A 14,428-nucleotide genomic window follows, 5' to 3' on the forward strand; every position below is an offset into this window, starting at 1 on the left:
TGGCGGTTTTCAAAATTTTTCAGTATTCTTTTTTATTCTGATCTTTTAATAACTTTCATGGCAGTCATGATTTAAGAGAAATAGAGCTAATTGTGGTATCAAAAAGCTAAAATTCGTCTTTTAATAAATGTGCCTCCCTGGGATAGGAAATAAAATTCCCATATATGGAGATTTCTAGATATTGGATTTTCAAATAATTGATCCTATACTTGTAATAACCAATACTAATGACCAACAATGACGTAAAAGTATTATTATTGTTATTAGTTGCTATATTTTATTGTTGTATTGGTTATTACAATCCACTAATTTGATTCATAAAATTAATTATAAAACCCTACTCTTATAACTCCTTCTAAATAGAGAGATAGAAGGAACCTTTGTTGGTTGAGCTACCAATTTATTTAAACCCCACTATTTTCCCAAAGCCTATCAGCAGGTAGAGTTGACTCCTTATCCTGCATGATGCGGGAAGAGCTACAGGACACCATAGATCAAAAGGTGCCTAAACTCTATGTCAATCAAAAAAATTTTTAAACTGAAAGAGCTTGTGAGGAGGCAAAATGTGAATTAAGTTAATGGTTAATGTATATGAGATTGGCCACTAGGTGGCAGTAAAACTGTATAGTGTGAGATTGGTGGTAGTAACAGTGAATAAAGCAAACAGGAACAGGAAATGTGGTGGTCAGTTTGGCAATGATAGAGCAAGGGACATCAGTCTGTGTCAGGGAAAGTTGAGGAGAAATAATTTGCTGTAAGTTATCTGTTTATGAGAATGTATTCCATAGCTTGTATTCCAAGGTTACAAGCTGCAATTTTATATTACTTTAATGAGGAGTATCTGTCCACACTGTCACTTCTCGTGGAGTACTCTAAAATGCCAAATATTTTACATTTTAAAGCTCTAAATATTCAACACACTCTTGTTTAAAATATTCTTCCAAACTTTCACTTTCTTTCCATACATCAACTTCTACTTTCATTTTTGCGACCATGTACTTATGTCTCCAGGACTTCTCCAGAGCAACCCCCATATCTATTGAACTCACTAGCCACTCCTCCCCTTTGCTTGCAAACATTTCATATGGGGACCTATTTAACAAAGTTTAGATTTTAGTGTTTTTTGAGGTTTTTGAAGCCACAACTAAACTCACAAACTCTAAAACTACACATGTCTTGATATTTATAAAAAATCAGAATAGAAATAGTATAAACTGAAAATTACTCTCAAAGATGCGCTAAAAAATATGAATATCTCGAAAATCTTTAAAATAATTTTCAATTCCTAGTGAAAAAAACCCCCGAAAACCTCTAAAAGTCCAAATTGATTTGGTCCTATATGATCAGTGCAGCTCCCATTGACTTCTATAGGACCTTGTCAACTTTGACTTAGTGAAATTTTGTATTAATGTTTTTTGTGGTTTCTACACTTAGGGGCCGATTCACTAACTTCGAGTGAAGGATTCGAAGTAAAAAAAACTTCGAATTTCAAAGTTTTTTTTGGGCTACTTCGACCATCGAATGGGCTACTTTGACCTTTGACTACGACTTCGAATCAAAGGATTCGAAGTAAAAATCGCACGACTATTCGACCATTGGATAGTCGAAGTACTGTCTCTTTAAAAAAAATTTCGACCCCCTAGTTCAGCATCTAAAAGCTACCGAAGTCAATGTTAGCCTATGGGGAAGGTCCCCGTAGGCTTGGCTAACTTTTTTTGATCGAAGGATATTCCTTTGATTGTTGGATTTAAATCCTTCGAATCGTTCGATTCGAAGGATTTAATCATTCGATCGAAGGAATAATCCTTCGATCGTTCGATCGAACTATCTGCGCTAAATCCTTCGACTTCCATATTCGAAGTCGAAGGATTTCAATTCCTAGTCCAATATCGAGGGTTAATTAACCCTCGATATTCGACCCTTAGTGAATAGGCCCCTTAATAATTTTTTGCATGACTTAAATAAATCATAGTTTATAATATAATATGCAGTGTTGGACTGGACCAGGGGGACACCGGGAAAAAACCCCAGTAGGCCCCGGCCCTCATGGGTCCCCGAAGGCCAAAACCTGCTACATTGGCTCCATTGGCTGCCCCAAAAAGAACTTCGCTGAGACGATGATTATGTGGCGCATCTTCTGCACATGTGCATCGCTTGTATGTTGCACATGCATGCGGCGTGTTCATGCATGAGTGTGACAACTGTTTTAAGGGTTGGAGAGGGCCCCCGGGACTGCCAAGAGGACCCTTGTGATGCAGCTCTGGTGGGTCCCCTAGGATCCAGTCCGACCCTGCTAATATTTCATATCATAATCCACACCAAAATTATTGTTTCTTCTCTCAGACTTACATTTTGCCAGTCACATAATATTTACCTATTTCGTGGTGCTTCATTGTTACAGTATAGGGAATATGCATGTTATATACAAAATATATATTACATTTATGCAATCTGATTAAAGCGTTTTGCCAGCAGACGAATCTGATTGTTCATATTTAACTTATATGTAACTTCTAATGATCTTGATGACATTAATGGTTTCAAGTTTTCACAATAACCTGCCAGTCTTGAGGAAAACCTCTTGTAGCAAATATTCATTCATCTCTATAGGGGTTGTTAAAATGAAGATATGCTTATTCAAACTGTATGCAGACTAGAGAGGAATGGAACATTCTTTTTCTTCTTCTTTTTCAGAATATACCTCTCTGTGGGGCTTTAGTCGATGAAACAGAAGCCATAAGATAATAAATAATAGGAGTCCGGAAAACCCAAGTCGAATTTTATTCTCCAGAGCTGTTCTACCTGAAAAATTAAAGGGATTTTTTAAGAATATTAGATGCATTAATGTCATATTCAAGGGCAAGCTCAGCTGAAGTGAGGCATGTGGTGATAATTATCAGTTTAGGACATGTGGTAAGGATATCTTGATGAAATCATTGTTTATAACCTTATTTCAGGTAAACAAGCTAAATAAAATTGATGCAACATGAAGACACATAGATACATTATTTGTCATGAATTTTTTCAGTAATTTAACACTCACCATGCATTTGGATATATGTCCCTTTGCTCATCTTCCTTACACTGCCAGTAGGTGTTTGAACTTCACAAGTATAATTCCCAGAATCCATATGGTGAACTGAAGAGATTGTGAAATTACTAGATATATGGAATCCCTGCACATTGTGCCCATTTCTGTAGAAAACAAACTGTAGCTCTGTAGTCGCTCTGTGTGGGCTGAGCTTTGTGTCACATGTTATGATCATGTGATCTCCTTCTGTCACCTGATCTGGACTCACTTTTATTTGTGGGGTACTGAAGAGCTCTAAAAGAGAAATAATCTAAAATTTATTTAATCTAAGCAATTACTAGGCTAAATAACTAATTTAGACATCAAATTGTTTATGCTTATTGGAATTATATCTTTCAGCAATATCAAACTAGTACATTAAAGGAACTCTAATTAATCTATGTTTTCTCTGACCTAGAGCACTACTCTTTGGTCAAATACTGAGATTTTAAAACGTAAATGATAAGCATGGTTTCATGTTTCTGGTCTATATTACTCAAAAGGGTTTTTTCACCAATAAACCAAAAATGCACTCAACATTTTATTTTGCTTAATGATTTTAAATAAGGGTAGAAGTGGGACATTACTAGAAGTGATATTATGCCAACTGGACCTGACGCATCAATATCAGCCTTTGGAAACAGCTACCTTGGCAGGATACCGCAATCTCATTACTTTTGTCAGAGCCAAGCCAAACCGGCTAAGCATCCCTAGGCAACCATACCCGTGCCTCTTCTGCCCACCCCTAGTTACAGCCTGCCTCTTGGTTTAATCTGCATATATAACATTTTTTCAAAAAGCCACCAATGGGGAATAAAATCAAGGCACGGCCTCAGACCCTGCCTTTTCCCCCAAACCCTTAGCCAGTGGGGTGTGTCATCCAAATGACAAAGAGCAGGGCTTGGATAATAAATTATTGGAGAAAAATCACTTTGAAAGTTGTGTCCATCTTATTTTTTGATGGAAGTAGGTTTTTTATGAAACAATTGTAGCACTTTCTAAAGAAAATATATACATACAAGTGACTTATTATTGATGGCAAATGTTTGGGTTGAAACATACATAGTAACATAGTAAGTTTGAAAAAGACACACTTAACATCAAATCCACCATGTTCAACTGTTTAAGTCAATCCATACGATGAATGGAATACAATGTTGATTCTAAAATGGCCAAAACCTTTCTAAGATATATAATAATCTTGGTAAATAAACAAAAATATCAATCAGGTAGGACCAATTCTTCCCATGAGATCTTCTCATTAGACCTTGCATGTATATTCGTTACTAGATACCACCAACCCCTTTCTTTACTGGATCTTACCCGAGATTGAAATGTTTACTTCGGCACTGAGGTTGTAATGCAATTTATTAAAGTATATTTGTTTTTCACATCTGTATTTTCCAGATGCAGAAATGTTGGCTCTTCCTAAGTGTGAAACAGAGTCAGTTATCAGTGATTGTATGATATTTCTGTCCTTGTAAAATGTTGTGTTGATTTCATTGTATCCAGACCGACTGTGGCATCTGAGCTTCAGAAAGTCTCCTTCATGAACTGCAGGGGGTGTTTGCAGGATAAGGAAATCTTAAAAAAGAAGAAATGTTACATATAAATGTTACTGAGTTATAGTGGAGCAAGTTGATGTTCCTCAATGGTCAACTGATTGCAAACACAGCCACCATTTAGTCAGAGTAATTCTTACTGACACCCAAGAATGCACTTTAAGAGCAAATGAAAAAAATTGTCTTACCGTATATACTCGAGTATAAGCCGAATTTTTCAGGCCCAAAAATATGCTGAAAAACTCTACCTTGGATTATACTCAGTCGCCGATGCCTAAGAATAGTCGCCGGCGTCCAAGAATAGTCACCGGCGTCCAAGAATAGTCTCCAAGAATATTCGCCGGCGTCCAAGAATGGTCACCGGCATCCAAAAACGAGACGCCGGCACCTCCAATGGGAGCAGAAACCCTCAATTTTTTGATTGAAACTTACCAGAACCTGCTGCATTTCTCACCCTAGGCTTATACTCGAGTCAATAAGCTTTCCCAGTTTTTGGAGGTAAAATTAGGTACCTCGGCTTATACTCGGGATTGCGTATACTCGAGTATATACGGTATATAGTTTGCAATATCACTGACATAGATTTATCTACATACATAACTCACCATTTCTCACATCCAGTCTGAGAGGGTCACTTCTCTCACTAGCATCAGTCTGGCACTGGTAACTCCCACTGTCTTCCTCATCTGCTGACACAATAAGGCTCTTTTGATTCCACTCCAAGCTTTCACCATCTTTGTACCAATAAAATGTCTGTTTCCATCCTTGAGTTGAAGCTAAGTCACATGTTAGCTGTATGAAGTCTTCAGTGAGTAGAGGGACCCAGTTAGGGGATAAGGACACCAGAGGTCTGACTTCAGAATCTACAGACATATGAAAATTAATCAGCTGGGTACTATAAGAAGAATGAATAAACTGATCTAGATTCTTCACCTAACTTCAGAAATAGTTGCATTTTTTTTGGTAGATATGCAAAAATATTTAGCCTTGGGGCAAATACAAAATGCAAACAATATACAGGAATTCTGTTGTATGGATATGTTCTTAAAATAAGAAGGTTTTAACTATTAGACTGAAGCCCAAGAGTCTACCAGGGAAACGGACTTTCTACTATAGAAATAAAAAAAAGGTTTAACTAAATCTGTTAGTATAGATATGGGTATATAGAATTTAATTAAAAGTAGGGATGGGTGTATGTATGGATGCTGGGTTTTCATTTGGAGGGGTTGAACTTGATGGACTTTGTCTTTTTTCAACCCAATTTAACTATGTAACTATGTAACTATGTAACAAGGTCTTCAAGCATTTTTTCTCTGATACCAAAATGTGTACATTTTTGGAAATGTTTTCTTCACTTTACTTCTCTATCGATTTACAATCCATGAATTTATATGGGGTGCTGCTTTTTAGGAACTAATGTATTAATTTTCTGGCAAAAAACATCCCTCTCTTGCTTTGGAGAGGGAGTTTTAAACACAGAATTAGAACTTCTATCTCTAGCGAAGAGCAAATGTTTTCTCCATGCATAGATTTGCAGCAAAATTCTTAAATTCAGCATATCCTTTTTCTCCAAACTGTGATGCCCGTCCACTTCAGTTGCATTTGGAGTGAGAAAAAAACTTAAATAAACGCCCATTGACTTTTAATAAATTTAATAAATTTAATACATTTGCAATGAGGAAAAAATGCCCATTGACAATGCTTTTGGATTAACACACACCCACTGACTTCAATGCAATTGGAGTTTTGATGCAAAAATGCTCGTAGAGTCCAATCGGTGGAAAAAAATATCGCACAAAAAAACAATTTGACGCCCAAAGACTTCAATGCATTTTGGTGATTTTTTGAGGTTTCGCTGATTTTTGGTGAATTGAAACAGGTCAGATCCACCCATCACTATTAAGGAGAAAAAAAGTTGCCTATAGACTCAAATTTACATTTTTTAACCTTTCAGGAAAGCGAAATGGGGCAAATTAGCTCATCGCTACCTGTCTAAAAACAAACAGTAGAATGAAGTTACTCTACATTTAATAAATGTAGTGCTGAATTGGTTCTTTCTCTCTGTTAAGCAATACTGTTCTCTTTTACATTTACGGGCTTATTTACTAAAACTTAAATTTTTTTCCCATGTTTTAATAAAAACAAACTCGACCAAACTGCCATCCACAAATTTATTTTATTTACTAATACTGTTTAAAAAACACAAACAATGTGTGCATCAATTCAAATAATTTGACTTTTTCAGCTTGTAGCCCAACAAATCCGAATTTATCGAGTTTGCCGCCCAAAATGCTCTAATTCTTCAAAATTATCAGATGAACACAAACCTAAATATCTTTAAATTTGGATAGGGACATCTGCGATTGACTTATACATAAACTCGGCAGGTTTGAGATGGAGTGTTTTTGGATTCAGACTTTTAGCAGCCTCCGGGTATAATAAATCTCTAAAAATTCTAGTTTTTTTCCCATAAAAAATTCATGTATTCCCCTTAAAAAGCCCAACCACAAAAATCGGAGTTTTGATAAATAGCCCCCTTATTCTCTTACATTACCTTCTCATCACCTTATGTGATTTCCCACAACATTATACTATATTTATACCCTTCAACTAAAAACTAATTTTGCTATTCGAATTTTTAATTTTTGTGTTCTGCAAAGAGAAAAGTGGGAGTTATATGTTGTTGTTGAATTTAAACACTAGGGGGTCTCATTTTTATAAACGAACATGAAGGCGAAGGGGCACTGTCTGGGAGGAGTAAATGAGGGTGTGCACAATTAAAATTTGCAATGCAATTAAAGTCTAAAGAAGAATATTACATTGTGACATTCACGTATTCTTATTTGTGTGTAATTTTTTCTGTTTGCAAATTTTATTACATTTCCCCATAACATTTCACATGTTGACTTGCCTCTGACAGAAATAAATTCTTCAGCAAACAGTAAAGTGTCATCAAATTTTTTTGCACATCTATATGTACCGGCCACATTTCTCCTCACTTTTCCAACATGAAAAACAGAATCAGCGACAGGGGGCTGTACAATCTCGTCTTCGTAGAAGAAGATGGTTGCAATTGCGCCCTTTGTACGTCGGCTGTGGCATCTTAGGTTAAGAACATCTCCTTCGTTAATTCGGGGAGGGGCCTGGAGCATGATGTCATCTAAAATAAAGTTCATTATAATATAAGTAAAAATGGCAAAATGACAAAGCTTACTGATTATATTGGTCAGAAGGTTTGGATTGCATCACTTTACATTTTCTAATAAACAAACCTGACTTATTCCTTTACCAAGCTCCCTCTAGTATAAAAAAGTCCCGTTGCACTGCTTTATTAATATCTCATTCTTTGTTTTGCTGTATTAAGATTGGCATTTAATGGTCTCAGTACTCTGTAGTTATTTGTAAGTCTATGGGGCCGATTCACTAACTTCGAGTGAAGGATTCGAAGTAAAAAAACTTCGAATTTCGAAGTGTTTTTTGGGCTACTTCGACCATCGAATGGGCTACTTCGACCTTCGACTACGACTTCGACTTCGAATCGAAGGATTCGAACTAAAAATCGTTCCACTATTCGACCATTCGATAATCGAAGTACTGTCTCTTTAAGAAAAAACTTCGACCCCCCTAGTTCGCCATCTAAAAGCTACCGAACTCAATGTAAGCCTATGGGGAAGGTCCCCATAGGCTTTCCTAAGTTTTTTTGATCGAAGGATATTCCTTCGATCGTTGGATTAAAATCCTTCGAATCGCTAGATTCGAAGGATTTAATCGTTCGATCGAAGGAATAATCCTTCGATCGTTCGATCGAACTATCTGCGCTAAAATCCTTCGACTTTGATATTCGAAGTCGAACAATTTTTATTCCCAGTCGAATATCGAGGGTTAATTAACCCTCGATATTCGACCCTTGGTGAATCGGCCCCCAAAGCTTACAGAGAATACAGGAGGCAAACCCTCTACTTCACCAATCCTCTGCTATAAAGCCTACTTAAGAGTCTTTTTATTAAGCCTTGAATTTTGCTGGTCAGGTTTTTTAGGGGGCAAATCTGAATTTTTAGAGTAAAAGAAACGTGAACTTTTCGAGATTTATTATAACCCAACACTGCTAAAAATCCAAATCCGAAAATACTAGCTAAAACCTGTTGTAGTCATGTAGAAGTCAATTGCAGATGTCCCTTTTACAATTGGAAGATGTTTCTTGCCTTCATGATCTTCATGTGTTTTGGATATTTTGGAGCTGGTTTGTCGAAAATTGTTCACAATTTTGTTGAGGCTTTTCCTGCATGCACAAATTCTGTTCATTTTTTTAGTAAATTAAGCCAAATCGTAGTTGGGAGATAGGTCAAATGTCTCTTTTTAAAATAACGAGAAAAATTCGAGTTTTAATAAATACCCTCCCAAAGTACCGTTGATCCTATGAAAGATTAAAAAAACTGCAGTTATCCTAAAATTATAATATTGTTTGCGACATGGTAACTATATATTCAACAATTTAGCGAAATAAATATTATTTCAGAAAAAGAAAGGCCATTTTATTCTTTGTCTGGAGCTCTAAGGATTGACTTACCATTTTTAACAACCAATCTAATGGCGTCACTCTTCTCACTAGCACCAGTTTGGCACTGATAATTCCCATTATTGGTTTCCCTTGCGGCTTGGATTGTAATGGTCCTCGCAGAATGTATCTGTTGACCATTCTTGTACCAAGAATACTGATTCTCTTGCACATCAGAGTCTACATTACATGTTAGATTAACTGATTCCCCCTTAAATATTGTGGCCCAGTTTGGCGATAGGGAAATCACTGGTCTGACTGTAGCTCCTGCAAAACAAATAGATAACCATTAAAGCTCAAACTATTTGAGGACATATGGCTGGCACCATTGTTTCTTGAGGAAGTGACCTGCCCTTTAATGGCAAGTTTGATTTAGAAAATGTTGAAGTGGCAAAACCAATGTTGTGGGGGTGCAGTCTCCTTCAACCTTGATTTATATAGAGAAAGTGTTGGTATATTAATGATATGTTGCAAGTCTATGTGCTTTGAATTATGACAATTACCAGAGGCTTCATGCCATTTTAGACATCTACAGACAGTTCTACCCTGGTTGAGGAAGACAGTCAGTAGCATTTTGATGATTAATTGTCCTAATTATTAAAGTTCAGCCACAATGCAGGGAGTGGTTAATACATAATGGTCTGTGTGCTCCATAATATATTGTTACCTGCATTACTGATATAAACATGCATGGGCTTTAAATGAGCATTATTTGTATCTAGTAGTGACAAGGCTAAAGCAATTGGACCAACTGGAGTAATCTCCACTTGGATGTGTGATGAAATATTTTTAAGATTACTCAGCAAGGCAGTTGCTTTAGACTTATCACTACTAGATACTGTATATCATGACCTAGATGGATGAAAAACCTTCCTAGACATTTGTGATGGATTAGTAAGGAAGTGTCAAAGCCTGGTGGCACTTGTAGGTTGGAGTTAGGACCAATAAGGAAGTTTCTATGAAAGTTATCAGCAGTGTCGGACTGGGACACCAGGGGCCCACCCAAAAATCTTAGACCAGGGGCCCATCAAAACACCTTAGATCAGGGGCCCACTCTCAGTACTATTATTATTCCTCTCCTCACACAACCTCTATTCTGCTAGTCTCTTTTTTTCACATGCTATAATCTATTATTCAATCTATTTAGTCTCTTTGTTCTCATAGAAATAGGTAATGACCATGAAATACGCCAAATTTTTTGAAGCAAGAGGGCCCACTGACACCTGGGCCCACAGGGAGTTTTCCTGGTATCCCTATGGCAAAACTGCAGGTTGTGGTACACAAGGGGATAAACAAGTTCAAGGTCAAAATCCAGGTAAAGACTCAAGGGCAGACAGCAATCAGCGTAGTCAGGAGGAAAGCAGTAGGTTGACAATCCAGAAATTAGTCAACAGCAGAATTACAGAATACACAGGAATAATCTAAAGTAGAACCTACATTATATTCAGGAATTGAACCTGGGTCCCTGGGGTCTTTTTATTTTCAAATTTTGCACTGAAACGCAATGAGCGGCTCATGTCCCTTTATGGCTATGGGCTATACGGCAGAAGTGGAATTCTCCTAACATAAAGTAAAATTAACACTACAGGAATTGTGTATTCCTATCAGTTATCCAGAAACCGTTATCCCGTTTCCGAATTATGGAAAGGCCGTCTCCCATAGACTCCATTATAATCAAATATTTGGTTTATTTGATGTTTACATGATTTTCTGGTAGACTTCGGGCCAATTCACTAACTTCGAGTGAAGGATTCGAAGTAAAAAAACTTCGAATTGGGCTACTTCGACCATCGAATGGGCTGCTACGACCTTCGACTACAACTTCGAATCGTAGGATTCGAACTAAAAATCGTTCGACTATTTGACCATTCGATAGTCGAAGTACTGTCTCTTTAAGAAAAACTTTGACCCCCTAGTTCGCCATCTAAAAGCTACCAAACTCAATGTTAGCCTATGGGGAAGGTCCCCATAGGCTTTCCTAAGTTTTTTTGATCGAAAGATTATTCTTTCGATCTTTCGATCGCAGTTTTTGCACAAAATCCTTCGACTTCGATATTCGAAGTCGAAGGATTTTCATTCCCAGTCGAATATCGAGGGTTAATTAACCCTCGATATTCAACCCTTGGTGAATCGGCCCCTTAAAGGGCACCAATCACAGCCAAAATCAAACACATATTAACAATCTGACCAGTACAAGCTAAACACGTTTAATCAAACTACATATATAGTTTTTTGAAAAAACTGCAGGTTTTAAAAAAATCCCTTACTTTGTCAAATGGGTTCTTTCACTGAGGGAGGCCATATTGAGACTCTAACAGAGACTCTAATATGCAAATTTCAGGAGCATGCTCAGATTGTAACACTGCTTTGAGTATTCTACCCAGAATGCCTTGTTTTAGTAAACTCCTCCACTAGAAGTATCCACTAGAAGTGCTGCCACCTGCTAACTTCCAGCAGGTGGCAGCACTACTGTACAGCAGCTAACACACAGGTTTGGCTGATTTGAAAATAGCTTAGAAGGGTTGATAAGCAAACAAGGAATTTGAACTGAGCATGTGCGAGATTTCAGAGCTACAGTTGGCTGGGAAGATATAGGTAGGAGGAGCCAGTGAAATCCAAGATGGCTGCCTCAGCTAGAACTGCAGGGGAGATAGGGGAGATCTTGCAGAAGGAATAGTGAGCTGATCATTTACATTATACAAACAATTCTAACTGTTTTAAAAATCGGATTTCTTGAACTTTCACATAGTGTATTTACTTAGTAAATGATTTTGGGCATGATTGGTGCCCTTTAAGGTATGAAATGATCCAAATGGTATGATCCAAATATCAAAATCTCCGTTATCTGTAAAACCTCAAGACCTGAGCATCTGGATAACAGGTCCAATACAGTATAATATTTAGTATTGCCGATAAGGGACAGTACAAATTTATTCAATCATTTTTTCCTGTATTTATGCAGAAAAAAACAGGGAAGGGAAAAGATTTAAAAAGATTATTAAGGGGCAGATTTATTAAGGGTTGAATAGTGAATTCAAATTTTTATCCCCAATTCAAATGTAATTTGGAATGTGAGATTTATCACACCTCGGCCATGGAAACAGTTCTGATTTGAATATTCGTGACCTAAAAACTCATTTACAAGTCAATAGCAGAGGTCCGTTGACCCATTTGAAGATGTCAATAGGCTTCCTGACATTCACGTTTTTTTCTAAGGAAAATTTGATTCGAGTTTCGTTTGTATTCAAATCAAATCTGAATACAATTTTCAGGTTGTTCCCATTCGATCAAATTTTAGACAATCAAATTTGTTCATAAATAACCTCCCTGTCGAATTGTGAGTACATTCAAATTTATTCGAGTAAAAAAATAATTATAAACATTCAACTCGTATTAACGACTATACTAATATTCAGTAAAGTAATAATATTATCCTTACCTATATATTTAGCATAAAGTGCTGCAAATGAGAGAAGAAACATTTATAAACAGAATGCATTTTAAAATATGCCATTAAGAATGCGTTACACATTTACCTTTAAGCCAAAACTTCTGTGAGGCTACACATTTGTTGTTATTGCTACATTTTATTACTCATCTTTTGTTCTTATTCCAGTTTCTTATTCAGATCAATGCATGGTTGCTAGGGGATTTCAGGCATTAGCAACCAGATTGCCGAAATTGCAAACTGGAGAGCTGCTGAATAAAAAGCTAAATAACTCAAAATCCACAGAAAAATGAAAACCAATTGCAAATTGTCTCAGAATATCCCTCTCAACATCATACTAAGGGGCATATTTATTAAGGGTTGAATAGTAAATTTAAATGCAAATTTGAATTTTCAAATAGTTTTTTGGTGTCAAAATTTACACTTCGAATTTTAATCCCCCAATTTGAATGTAAATTTGAATGTGAGACTTATTAAACCTCAACCATGGAATATTCACCACCTAAAACGTGTCGTTCATTTACAAGTCAATGGCAGAGGTCCCTTGAACTATTTGAATATGTTAATTGCCTTCTCGACATTCAAGTTTTTTTTCAGAGGGAAAACTCGAGAAAGTAGGAGAAATAACAGCCTGCCAGAAAGAAGTTCCATCCTAAAGTGCAGGCACACGTCACATGAATGGGGCAGCTGGGAAACTGACAATATGTCTAGCCCCATGTCAGATTTCAAAATTGAATATAAAAAAATCTGTTTGCTCTTTTGAGAAATGGATTTCAGTGCAGAATTCTGCTGGAGCAGCACTATTAACTGATGTGTTTTGGAAAAAACATGTTTTTCCATGACAGTATCCCTTTTAAATAACCTCTCATTTGAGTTACGAGTATTTTTGAATTTATTAGAGTAAAAAATTCACATACATTCGAAATTCGACCTTTGATAAATCTGCTGATAAATGTTAACTCAAAGGTGAACAATCACTTTAATTTTTGTCTATTTCATAAAAAAGTATTTTAATCCAAGCAAACCCACTATGGATAATGAAGCCTTCAAATGAGTTTGCAGTATTTTCATTACTTCCTTTTTAAAACTGCATTATTACATCAACGGTATTCTTACTTCTTGACATAGCATTTTTTTGAAATATAACAAAATAAATGTGAAATAATTAATAATTTGCTGAAAAAAATGTAGAAATAATTTAGAATAAAAGATTGTACTTACATATTAGGGTGATCAATGCCAGGGCTGACATGGTACTGCCAGTGAATGTCATGAAATGAAAAAGTAAAACAAAACTCTGAAACATTAAGGCAACTTCCTGTTAAAGACAAACCACAAACCTACGCTATTTATTTTGTTACCACAGAATATAGCATAATTTTTCAGTGGCCTTGCATTCAATTGATTAGAGACATTTTGTTCCCATCACTATTTCAGTGTTTTGTCATCTGCAAAATAATTTGTGATTTGCAAAACATCATGTTTCATCACACTGTCAGATATCAATATAATACACATGAACCATAAATAATGTCTATGATATAGCCATATGCATATTTCTAATTGCTATTACCATGGCGACAGAACTACTCAGTGACTTCTAATATCCTTATCATTTACAGTAGGGGGTACATTATCCCTTATAATACATGAGTGATACTCAGAGTTCCCTGTATAACTCAGCCTGCAGCCTTGTGCCTTTATATGGTCACAGAACAACCCCTCAGTGACTTCTAATATCCTTATCATTTACAGTAGGGGGGTACATTATCCCTTATAATACATGAGTGATA

General features: G+C 36.3%; 2 protein-coding genes across 2 annotated transcripts; both read right to left on the reverse strand.

The window, feature by feature from the left end:
- Positions 1-1,914: 1,914 nt before the first annotated feature.
- On the reverse strand, positions 1,915-5,505 carry LOC121397352 (high affinity immunoglobulin gamma Fc receptor I-like). Its single transcript, XM_041573990.1, has 4 exons — positions 5,238-5,505; positions 4,394-4,654; positions 3,044-3,325; positions 1,915-2,802 (listed from the first exon to the last, which is right to left on the reverse strand). The coding sequence occupies exons 1-4, from the start codon at positions 5,503-5,505 to the stop codon at positions 2,654-2,656; spliced, it is 960 nt and encodes a 319-aa protein (XP_041429924.1). The 3' UTR covers positions 1,915-2,653.
- Positions 5,506-7,080: 1,575 nt separating this feature from the next.
- LOC121397247 (Fc receptor-like protein 4) lies at positions 7,081-14,069 on the reverse strand. The gene is made up of 4 exons (XM_041573720.1): positions 13,857-14,069; positions 12,627-12,647; positions 9,200-9,454; positions 7,081-7,792 (listed from the first exon to the last, which is right to left on the reverse strand). The coding sequence occupies exons 1-4, from the start codon at positions 13,939-13,941 to the stop codon at positions 7,428-7,430; spliced, it is 726 nt and encodes a 241-aa protein (XP_041429654.1). The 5' UTR covers positions 13,942-14,069; the 3' UTR covers positions 7,081-7,427.
- Positions 14,070-14,428: the final 359 nt, after the last annotated feature.

Source organism: Xenopus laevis, chromosome 8L, assembly GCF_017654675.1.
Source record: "Xenopus laevis strain J_2021 chromosome 8L, Xenopus_laevis_v10.1, whole genome shotgun sequence".
NCBI lineage: Eukaryota > Metazoa > Chordata > Amphibia > Anura > Pipidae > Xenopus > Xenopus laevis.